The sequence below is a fragment of the Nannospalax galili genome, unplaced genomic scaffold (assembly GCF_000622305.1).
Source record: "Nannospalax galili isolate Female #2095 unplaced genomic scaffold, S.galili_v1.0 scaffold172, whole genome shotgun sequence".
Lineage (NCBI taxonomy): Eukaryota > Metazoa > Chordata > Mammalia > Rodentia > Spalacidae > Nannospalax > Nannospalax galili.
Window position 1 is genome coordinate 947,243 of NW_008331824.1, and position 12,431 is coordinate 959,673.

The following is a 12,431-nucleotide window of genomic DNA, read 5'->3' on the forward strand; positions in this document are numbered from 1 at the left end:
ACACTCAAGAAAATGGGATAGTCTGAACTTGGTACTGTCCTTTGAGCTATGTGATTCAGCATAACCTGTTTCAGTAACTTTCTTTATTTGTAAGTTAGTTTGAACTGGGTTTCTGTCATTCCTACCAAAAGAATTCCTTCTAATACGCCATCAGTGAGCTAAGCCAGGTTGAGCTCCGCCCACTGAGTTGAAGAAAGTGGCAGATGATGGCACATTAGCTTATTTCACCATTAAATTAACACTACAAATCACTGCCCTTACTTCACGTAAATGAGCAGAAAGCTAGGGACTCAAGTGAACATGAGAACTGTGAGCAATTTGCTCTGAGAGCTCTGGGCTTCGGGGTTTGAGGCAGGTGCAAGCGGCCACGAGCTAGGTAGGTTACCCAGGTATACCTTTCCACCATGGGTACACTTGGATAACACAGGGTGTGCTCACACACACAGGGCAGAGATGGCATCAATGACACTGCGCTGGATAGCTTTAGCTGTCAACTTGACACACCCAGGAAGAGGAAGACTCAATCGGGGAATTTCTTCTATTGGATTGGCCTGTGGCCATACTGTGAGGCATTTTCTTGATTATTGAGTGATGTGGGAGGGCCCAGTGATGTGGTGGGCAGTGTCACTTCTAGGCGGGTGGTCCTATGTTCTATAAGAAAGCAGGCTGAGCACCGGTTAGGGAAGCAAGCCAGTAAGCATGGTCTGTCCTCCAGGTTCCTGCCCTGAGTCCCTGCCCTGGCTCTCCTCGATGACAAACTGTAAGCTGTAAGCTGTAAGGTGAAATGAACCCTTTCGTCCCCAAGCTTTTTTGTCACTGTTTTGATCGCAGCAATTAGAAACACACAAGAACGGACATCATCATCATCATCATCATCATCATCATCGGCAGTATCTCATTTAATCCTTCCAATACCCCACAAGTACAGGTTCTATTGATATTTCATTGTACTGGTGAAGGAATGACCTCAGAGAGATTAAGTCATATGATCAATGCAACACAGCCCAAGACGCAGTAGATCAAATGCTGGGGGGGGGGCACAGAGCCCACAACTTTAACCTGTGCTATTCCAGATTCCTGGCAGAGTGCCTGGGAAATAGAGAACAAAGAGTGACTGGGCTGAAACAATGCTGCTAGGGAGGATGTTTGTTCTGAAACACACTGATAAAGAGAATGGTCTCTTTGCCCATGGTGCAAAGTTGTTCAGACAAATCACATACTATGGCTACATGGAGGGGAAGAAAGATCTTATTCTTTACCTATGGAAGAAGAATATGAATATTAGGATCATTTTTAATAATTAAACACTCCACAGAATTGTCCCCAGCCCTAAGTGACCCATGGCTTTGAATATAGAAAGCCCTGGGTTCAAATTCTGGCATTTAGTCAGTTAGGTAACCTTAGGAAAACCTGTTTGGGCTTTCAAAGTCTCCATTCCATTTCATGAAAGTGAGGATAGTAATTCTTATCGTTGCACTGAATAAAACTGGCTGTCATATGCAATGGACCAAAGAGGTCCAGCAGACAGCAGGAGGCTCAGCGGGAAGATGCTCTACAGTGCCTGATTCCTGTTTGTCCAGCTAGCCTCTGGTGGCCTGATTGTCCTATGCTAACCTATGTTAATTAACAGAGCACTGTCAAGTCTGGGAGTTTGTTTTCAATATAATGAAGGCAGAATTTGATTGAGAAGGGGCCAGTCTATACACAGTCAGCAGGCTGAAATTAAATGTAAAACCTAGAGAAATAACATAAGGATTCTGGGATGGCTGTGAAATTTCAGGATAGATAACTTAGTGTTTTATCTCTTATTTGGGATAACAAGATAAACTAAGTCACAGAGCCTGTCACCTCCCGGCCATGGCAGAGTTGATCTCAAGCAGAGATTGTAAATTCAAATGCGAACAAGGGTCTGATGAATAAGAATTGCGCTGACCTGAGGAAGATGGTCTGTCTATGAAGCATGCAATGTCTGCCCCCAAGCAAGCCAGGCACAGTGCTAGACCTTGCAGGTTTCTCCAGACTAACTGGAAATCTGAATTTTTGTGGGAAATGTTTTCAAATGGGGCTACTGATATTCAAATGAAACATCTGACACAAAACAATGTGAGATACCAGAAGGGTCAAACACAGAATGTTAATAGCCTACAAGGATTCTAAGAGCCACCAAGGTGTTTTGTGTTTAACACTAAAACCCAGACTTCACCTACAAGGGGGCACTCAAGATTGCCTCTTCCACCAGGGAGAAATGCTGTGTGTGTGTGTGTGTGTGTGTGTGTGTGTGTGTGCGCATCATGACATGCATGTGGAGGTCAGGGGTCATGTTCACTGTTGGTCCTCAGGCACTTTCCCCTTTTGGTTTGCTCCAGGTTCTTTCGTTGGTCTGGAGCCTCACCCAAGGCCAGGCTAGTTGGCTCACATGATCCAGGGACCCTCCTGTCTACTCTGCCATCTCACATCAATTGCATCACAGGTGAATGCTGCCACATCAGCTTTTTATGTGAGTTCCAGGGATCCAGACTCAGATTCTCATGCTTGTGACGCAAGTGCTTTGCTGACTAACCCAGCTCCTCAACCCAAGCCACTATTTTTTAATGTATATTTTTTATTGTAATTTTGTGGATTTCCTCTATCTTAATTATATTTAGACCCTTCCCCTATCGTACCCCCCCACAGTCTGCCCACAGGATTTCATGCATTCTGTCTTTTAAGGCCTATTGAGTCAAGTTTGTGTCCCCAGATGTTCCTCAGTGTGAGTTCATCCACTGGAGCCTGTTCAGCCTGTCTAGCATCACTCTTTTAAAGATCAACTCTCCCTCACCCAGCAGTGATCAGCTGCCAATAGTTCCTAGGCTATCCTGCCCATTTCCCCAGTTCTATGCTGGTTTTTGTCTGATTGAGATTGCAGGGGTCTTGTGAATGCTGTCACATTGCTGTAAGTTCATATGAGCAAGTTTCCAAGCCCTTGTTTTTTGACATTGCTTATTTTAAGTGAGAGAGGTATAATGAATCTAGATTGGGGGTTCTGGCTGCCTTCGGTCTCCATCAACCTTGGACAAGTTTTTGAGGCAACATGGAAGACACAGGCTGGTGGCTGGTAGCAGGAATCTTCTCTATTAGAAAGGAAATTCTTGGAGCAACTGGAAATGATCTTATTCACTGCTAGAACACTGCCTAGCACATGGCTGGCATGAGGTGAGTAGTTCTCGGCTGTCTGGTGGGGGGATTGTTTGTTCTGAGGATATCACTTAGATGGAGGGCCTCAGTCTACCTACCTACAAATTGGAATCAACCATGACTGCTCAACTCAGAGGGTTACTATAAAAGAGAGAACCCATAAAATTCTTGGGAAAACAAAGATATAAAAGCTTTTAAGTGAGCTGGGGAAATGGCTTAGTTAGTCATCCAAGTGCTTACTGGGCAAGCATGAGGACCTGAGTTCAGACATCAGAACCCTTTAAAAAGCTGGGCATGGTAACGGGCGCTTGTAATCTTGGTGCTAGGGAAGCTGAGACAGATCGACCCCTGCATCTCACTTGCTAACCAGCCCAGTTCACTGGGGAGTGCCCCAGGTCCCAGTGAGAAACCCTGTCTCAAAAAAAAAAAAAAAAATGGTGGATGGCACCTGAGGAACAACACCTGAGTTCTCTGACCTCCACCTGTGCATACATTCATGCATAGGTACACTGCACACACATAAACACATAAGAATGAATTCATAAGATTGCTTTGGAAAAGGAAGGTATAAAGGGCTGTAAATCCACGAGAAACATTTAGTTTTCTCCGTCCTTGGCTGACAGGAAGAGACCCCTTGAGCTACCACATGCAGATGGCTAAGGCCCATCTGTCCTCAACTTTCTCCTGGTTGTGTAAAACCAGCCTGGAAGAAAGGCCCCAGTGATCACCTAGCTATTTTGCCATTGTATTACCTTGCATTGTCCCGGCCGTGTGACTTCAAGAAATTCATATCTCGGTATCGCGAGAGAAATGCCACCAGCTGGTCATTGGTCCTGGGGAAACAGAGGAGAGCGTCAGGGTTCTCTACAGACCATGGAGACATTGTGTCTTAGCTCCTATCTTAGTCACAGAAGCCACATTTCCCTCTGGGCTATTTTCCTGAACTTGCCATTTCTGACCACACCACAGCCTGATGATGCATCCTCTGGGTCCCTCATCCCTGGGCCTGTCACACTGTGTGAGAACAGGCTGTTATTTCTGTTACTGTAATAAAATACCCTAACCAACAGCAGCTCAGAGGAGAAGAGTTTTGTTTTAGCTCACAGTTCCAGGTCATAATCCATCACAGCGGCAGGAGCCTGAGACACTTGGTCACATCACAGCCACGGTCAAGAGCAGAGAGAGTAAACACAGGCCCACTTTCTCGCTTGCTTGCGCTCAGCTTCATGTCTCCACTCAGATAGTGTAGGACCCCCTACCCAGAAAATGGTGTCGCCCTCAGTGGGCTAGGCTGTCCCACAATAAGTAGCTTAATTAGCTTCCCCACCTGAAATGTCCACACCAGCCCAATATAAACGCTCCTTCATTGGAACCCTCTTCCCAGGTGATTCTACGTTGTGTCAAGTTGACAAAGCTACTCTTCATAGGCTGTGTGTGGACCTCTCTTCCATATACTCCATGGTGCTGGGGACTCTGAGGACAGGCATAGCATCCTATCTCCTGTATCCATCATTGGGCTTGGCCAACAATAAGTCATCAGTATCCGCCTACTGTCAGGCACAGACCAGCCACAGGGCCTTTGCACTTGCTGTGCCTGGACACTTTTGCCCTGAATCTTCCCACTGTTGGCCTGCTCCTGTCATTTAGGTCTTTCAAGTGCCACCTCATCAGTGGTCTTTTCTGGCCACTCCATGTAAAGCAGCACCTGCCTCCCCTCCCTTTGTCATGTCACCCTGTTTACTTGCCAAGCACATCACATTGGAAAGCACTTCATGGCTTATCTTACAAAGTAAAGCTCACAAGGAAAGACTCTGGTCAGATCTGTTCATCCTTGACACGTGGTAGGAGCCTCATTTATGTTTGCTGAATGAATGAGTGAGTAAATGCATGAATCGGGATGGGCTGAATGTGACTGACTCTTTCCATGCACACTGAGCAGTGAATGAATTCCAGTCCTCGAGAACCACTGGGCTGCAGATTGAGAGAGGTTTAAAAAATATGAAGTGCCACGCAAACGGATGCCATTGTTCCCGGCACTGTTATCCCAAATTTATCGCCATCAATCTTGGCATTCGCAGTGCCGTCACAGCTAATCAGCTTGTGCATACAGCTGTGACAGTATTTTAAAAGGCAGTCACACAGGTCTCCATCTGCCAGAGATGCAGTCGCCTCTTCTGCTGAATAAACCAAACAGGTACAGGATGCTGATGTGACAGCTCCTTTGTCACTGGGCTATACTGCTGGGGGAGTGCTCCTTAGAGGGAAGGGGTTAACCATTCTTCCAGACCGGGTGAGGCAGCAAGAAGGATAAGCATTTGTGGGAATGCAGTAAGACTGGACTTTCGTTTCTGATTGCGCATGTATGTGTGTGCATGCGTGCGTGTGTGCCCATGTACGTGTGTGTGTGTGTGTTTGTGTGTGTGCGTGTGCGCAGGCATGACTATACCACAACGTGTGTGGAGGTCAGAGGACAGCCTTGGGTGTCAGTCCTTGCCTTTCACCTTGTTTGAGGCAGGGTCTCTTGTTCACCACTGCACACACCATGCTGGCCTTCGAACTTCCAGGGATTCTCCTGTCCCCACCTCCCACCTCACAGCAGAAGCACTGGGATTACACATGCACACTACTGCCTCTGGCTTTATATGACTTCTGGGGATTTAAACTCAGGTCCTCCTGTTTTCATGGCAAGTGGAAAGTGCTTTACTTCCTGAGTTACTCCCCCAGCCCTGACCCTGGACTTTTAAGAAGCAGGGTGGTGCCTGGGCTCCAGAAGCAGAAAGATTTAGAAACAGATTCCAGGCACACCATTAAAGCCCAACGTGTATCTAATGGATAGGTCAGTTGACCTCTCTGAACAGTGGCCCTCTCTGAATGCATTTCCTTCTGAGTTTTCAGATTTAAACAAACAGCACACAGTAGGTCCATTGTGCACATTCACCAGGCAGATGACTAGATAGAGAAGGGCACATAGTAGGCAGTAGGCACACAACTAATACTCTTTGCTCTGCTCTTTCTGCCTTGGTCTGTACCACCTTCAGCCCTGCAGCTCTCTCCATTTCCCTTCCACTCTGCAGTCTTGCTCCCTTTCACTCAATGGATGACATATGTTGACCAACGCACAGTTCTGGGTAGATGGGGAAGGGCAGCAGAGAACAGTGAAGACACTGCAGTGAAAACGAGTGTAGCCACTGTCTCAGATTATTACACAAATAAATGCCAATTCAAAGCTATCCATCCTGGGGCGGCAGATACAGAGAGTCCCAGGCGTCTACAGTGCAGTAAGATCTACCACACACAGAGGAAAGGGAATGTTGATGTGCACACGGATGACGAATCCCACGATGGACCGTAAAAGCCAGCCTCATGTGTCAGCACAGTGACGTGACTCCAGTGAGGACTGAGCCCACCGTGCAACCAAGGTAGCCAGCAGAAAAAGGGGGCCTTCCTGGAGCCGCTGGGGAAGTAGCAATGCAAGGAGCTTATAGAAGAAAACCAGACAATGTCTCTTTCCCAGCCATCAAGAGGCCCAGTCCATCTCTGCTGCTCAGCCGTTCTTATTTACCAACCCCCTCACCACTCTCTGCGACAGTTCATTATTGTCGTCCTGATGAATAAAGGACAAGTTAACCTCTGAATGGGCTCCAGCAACAGGAATAATAAACAGGGCCTCAGTGGGAGGATTAAAGGGGCCAGACTCTGGTCCCTCTGGGAAGTCTCAGGCCTCCCTGGGTCAGCTGTGGCTCCATTTGGCAACCCCAGAAAGCATCTTTCAGGGCCTAGAGCTGGGGCCATTTTCACATTTCCCGCTTCACCGGGTCCCCATCTGATGGGGATGAATAGGCATTTAGCGAATTTACTTAGCGAGGCTTCCACATGAGATCATCTCAAAAGATGACATCCTGAGGGAAGGAGGGAGGCTGGGGAGGCTGCACTCTGCAGGCCCAGCCTGTGCATAAAGCCCCCTTTCAAAGCAAAGCCCTGTGTGCTGGGTGAGCCATCTTGCTGGATTGGTTGGATGGGTGGGGTGAAAGGACCACTGCCTCCCTCCCTCTGGCCTGAGGGGGGCAGGGCTCACTCACCCTCTGTGTAAAATACCTGGTCCAAATGCTGAACCCTAGGCCCGCCAATCCTGGCTCCAAAAGGAGGTGGAATTCTGCTGGGGAGGTGGAATTCTCCCTATTGTTCCTCTCGGACTCCTGTCAATAATTGTCTACATAATATTTAGCTCACTCCAGATAATGAATAGTTTGTGATCTGTTGACATTTCACTCCATCCCAGGCTTGTTCGCTTGTTACTGCTCATACACACTTCTCTTTTCCAGAAGAGTCATTCACCATGTGGCCCCCATTGCTCATCCCCTGGACGTGCTCGGCCAATTCCACCTTCAGCTGATGTAATCACAAGTCATGTTACATCCAGAATCAGTCTCTCTGTCTCTTGATTGCTGTGTCCATTGTTGCAACCACTAGGGTTATGGAGATCTTTGCTTAAATATGTATCACGTAAGCAAACATTGAAATAAGCCTATTGGGAATCACACAGGATTCGGTGTTGAATGCATAAACAACTGAGTCCTGAAATAAGATCCCAAACTATAAACATTACTGAATGTGTACCACATCCTAGGCTTCCCAGCAGACTCTTGCTTGTTGTGTTTTACTTTAGTTGATATTTATGAAGATGCTATGCAATGAAAGTTTCACCCCCATTTTACAAACTGGACGGCTGAATCTCAGAAGTTAGCTCATGGAGGAAAGGGCAGAGCCAGACTTGAGACCTGGTTTCCAACAGTATGGCTGGTGTTCTTTGTGAATAGCCCACCTCTGCAAATGATGGAGAGTGAATGAGTGGCAGAATGAATAAATTCCATACCAGATACAGAAGAAAAGATATAGGAGCACAGATGGGCCCCAAAGGAAGCCTGGTCCCCAAGCCAGCAGCTTTAGAGATGCTGTATCTCAGGCCCCACTCAAAACCCACTGATAAACTTGATTTCATTTTTCTGTGTATGTGTTTGTGTGTTCATGTGTGTGTGTGTAGGTGCGTGTGTATTTATGTGGAGGCTGGAGGTCAACAAACTAACTAAAAAGCAAATGTCATTCCTCAGGTGCTGTCTGCCTTGTGTTTTTTCTTTCTTGCTTGCTTTTCAGTTAGTTTGTTTGTTTTTGAGACACAGGGACTCTCACTGGTCTCGAACTTGCCATGCAGACCAGCCTGGCTGGCCACTGAGCCACTAGGGATCTGCCTGTCTTCCTCTCCCAGCGCTGAGATTATAAGCACGTACTACTACGCCTAGCTTAGTAGTGGATTCTGGGAACTGAACTCAGGTCCTCATGCTTGTGCAGTAAGAACTTTGCCAACTGGGCTACCTCCCTAGCTTGAGAGAAACATAACTTCTTACACCATTCCTGGGTGATGTGTGCCCCCCAGTGTAAGAAGCACCACTCTACTGCGAGACGAAGAGCAGTATCCACTCCTTGACTCACGGGCCCTTCTGGAAAGGCTTCACTTACAGTGAGTTTCTTTCATCTCCATAAGGTATAAGCCTCAACTGTTGAGAGTTAAATAGAGTTGTGCTTATAAGACCTGCACAGTAGCACTGGGCACAGGATAAGTCCTTGACAAATGTTAGCTGTCATTTAATAGTACCATTGACACCTAAAAAATCAGACACTTAAGATATTCTGATCCAGGGAAAGCAATGTAAGGACCTAACTAGACTTGAACTTGGAATGCTATCTGTGCCTAAGACCTATAGAATGTTATGCAGAGTGGAAAATGTCCCACGGAAAGGACTTGTTCTCCATCTCTCACTGGTGTTAAGACTTAGGAGATGGCTCCCAGGGACCAAGGTCACAACTGTATATGAAGACACTAGGATGAAGTCACAGCTCTCAAGTTCCCTCAGCATCCATAAGCCTAGGCTCCTACAAGAAAAGTGCTCTGGATACAGAGTCAGAACCAAGCAAAGCTGGTGTGCAAGCAGATGTGACAGGTGAGGAGAGGATGGGTTCTGTTCAACCTCAGCTGGGAAGGAGTGCAGTGCCGATTTATTTGAATGGCTCTGGGTTCCTCCTACCCATCAATCTTAGGATCCCGAACTCCTTCCTAAAGGTGGGATGCTGAGAGGGACCCCAAAAGGTCCTACAGCATCAAGGTGAGGCTGGCAGACTGAAGCTAAGGTCTCACACACACACACACACACACACACACACACACACACACACACACAGGATATTTGTGGGTGTTGGGATTCAGGATTGCAGACCCTGCATTGCCAAGACTGTGTAAATCCCACAGGGCACTGGACTGCAGTGGACTGGCATGCACATGCCTAGTGGAAGATGGTCGGCTGTGGAACAGCGTGAGTTGAAGATGAGAGAGGGAAAGTTAGCTTTAATCTGAGCTGGGAGTGGATACTACTTCCACAACTTGGCACTCTGCGTACTGCATCCATCATCTCTGTGATTATTTATACTCACATTTAGTGTGTGTGTGTGCACACGCGTGTGTGTGTGTGTGCGTGCGTGCATATGTGTGTACAGTGGGTCAAAAGCAAGGCCTTTTCCGTGCTCAGCAAGAGCTTTACCACTGAGCTGTATCCTCAGAACTGAGTGTTTAACTTCAATATCACTTCAGTTTGCCCCTAAGTAGTGATACTCAAGGCATCTGATGCTCTCTTCCCATCTTTTTTATTGTGGTAAAATAATATATAACATAATTTTTTCTGTCTTCACTATTTTTAAGTGCACAGCGTAGCTGAATCAGGTACCTCCACACTGCTGTGTACCCATCTGCATCCCCCACTTTCAGAAATCTTTCTATCTTGCAAAATGGAAACTCTAGATCCAGGTATTTCACAGAAGTGCAACTATACAGAATTTATCTTTGTGTGAGTGGCTTCCTCGGGTTCATTTGTACTGTAGTGTATGTTAGAATTCCTTTCCTTTTTAAGATTGAATAATATTCCATATGACATACCACATCTGTGTTTTTTTCCTGTTACATATGAAAACAATAATGATCACATGACTATACGCATCTTAAGTAAAGTAGGGAATCCAGGACACTTATAGAAGACCCAGCTGTCTTGACTATTGGAATCATCAGGATACAATATTCTAGTTTTAACAGTAGATGGTCATTGATAAGCAAAATGAGTTCTGACCTCAAGCACAGGCTTCCACCAAGGGATGTGCAACCACAGGAGAAATAAAAACCAGACTTACATAAAGAGCTCAAACATTTAGAATGTAAGGAGTGCTAATAGTAATCCTCTCCTATGCTCTGTGTGTGTGTGTGTACAAAGAGCGTGTGTGTGTGTGTGTCTGTGTGTGTCTGTGTGCAGGAGCGTGCACCTGTGCATGCATGGAGGCGAAAGGAGGAGGTTGGGGTCCTCCCCTATCACTCTCTGCCTTCTTTCCTTGAGACATGATCTCCTTCTGAACCTGGAGCTGACCATCTTTCAACCAGCAATCCCTAGAGATCCTCCTTTCTCTGCCCCTTTCTGGCACTGGGGTTACAGGCATGCTAGTGGCTAGATCCAACTTTTTACGTGGGTGCTGGGCATCTGAACTCAGGTCCTCATGCTTGCACAGCAAACACTCCTATCCACCGAGCCATCTCCTTAGCCCCTGTCCTTTTAGCTTTTATTACTATGAAAGCTTGGATTGGAACAAGATAAAGAACTGAACACCAACAATGAAAAAAGGAAACCAAACACTCGAGTGCCTACTATGCAGCATAGGAACAATTCCAAGCACTTCACATCCATAATCCAGATTAATCTTTATGACAACTTTATGAGGTAATGTTATTTACTTCTATCCACTTGTAAATCACAGAAATGGGAGTGTGTACACTCATGCTTTGTGACATGATGACCATATCCCATTGTTCTGTTTAATCAGATCACACAGGTAGACTGCCCTTTCCATGGCTCACAAAATCCTATGCAACAGGAAGAGCCAATCCCCTATTGATGAGCATTTAGGCTGTCTCCATCCCCCCCCGCCACCAGACGTTGCTTTGACACATGTTCTCGCATATTTCTCTTTACACCTGGGTGGGAGAGATGCCTATCTTATTAAATTCTTGCACAAGGAGTCACACATTCCAAGGGAATCTATAGTCTGTCTTTGCTTTCACAAAACCATACTCCATAGAATGAGGCTTCCCTGGGAGTTGAAGTATAGCTGTGGCTCATACAGCAAGAGCTTCCATCACACAGAAACCACATTCGCTGGCTGCTAGGGATGTATGGATGGAGGTGATTACTGCACAGGTCCTGTAGGGGGTATCCTGGGGAGACTGTAGGCTGGGGGCAAGGCTTTTGCCTTTCCCAACGTATCAACAATAACAGAGATAGCAGAGGACAAAATTTTCTCACATAGAAATGCAAATGACTCCTATGAGCAGAGGTGTGGGCAAAACACTCTTTATGCCCAGGGCAGCTGCTCCAGCTGGTGCCCTTCTGTCTGGTAACTACATGGGCATTTTCCATCTGGATCGATGTGTAGCACCTTGGACAGTACTCTGTAGGTTTCTAGTAATAGGCATGGAAGGAGCATGAACTGGGTCTAAATTCCTTCTGTTCCTCCAGGCCGGGATGTACTGTAGGTGCTCAACAATGTTCACTGACGTGCTTTATAAGTGCCAAAGGGGAGCACTGCTGTGTGGGCTCAGTTCTGTGGTTTCCACACTTGGCACACACCTACCCTGTGAGCAGGGGCTCAGTCCACACTTGTCTGTAGGATGGACAGATTCCCTGAAAGCCAAAAGCACCATCCCTCACTTCCGCATGCCAGCCTTTAACTATTCCATTCCCTCTACCAGGAATTCACTTCTCTGTCTCTGCCCGGGGAACTAGGCAAGATTTAGGGCAATGAACCCCAGGGTCAAGGAGCCCTGGAGAAAATACGCGATAATCACAATGGCAAAACCATCTCCTTTTGCTGTTTATCAAGCGATAAGGACTTATCTCTTTAAATCTCAGTCTAGCCCTACATAGATGGGACTTCTGAGGTAGGGTTGAGATTGTTGCAGCGGCTTGTCCAGAGTCTTAGAGGTGGCTGTGTGAAGCCGGAGAATTCAGTATCCCGCGGCAAGCCTGAGAGCTTTTCGGTCCCACCCTCCTTCCAGTTGATGAGGGTAAGCAACTTGGTCTGTTTCTTTAGACAAAGACAGGAAACAAATAAGGGAAGCAGTGGCCACCTTCCAAAGTTTCCTGCTTGCTTTCAAGGGCTCTGTTACTGAA

The 12,431-nt window shown here is 46.6% G+C and overlaps 1 protein-coding gene across 3 annotated transcripts in view; it reads right to left on the reverse strand.

Moving 5' to 3' along the window:
- Window positions 1-12,431, reverse strand: part of Xylt1 (xylosyltransferase 1) — a 334,424-nt gene that overhangs the window by 46,007 nt on the left and 275,986 nt on the right. For all 3 annotated transcript variants that reach the window (XM_029560542.1, XM_008826932.2, XM_008826933.2), the window contains one exon: window positions 3,927-4,007. In XM_029560542.1, coding sequence (XP_029416402.1) covers window positions 3,927-4,007 — 81 coding nt within the window. The remainder of the gene's footprint in view (window positions 1-3,926; window positions 4,008-12,431) is intronic.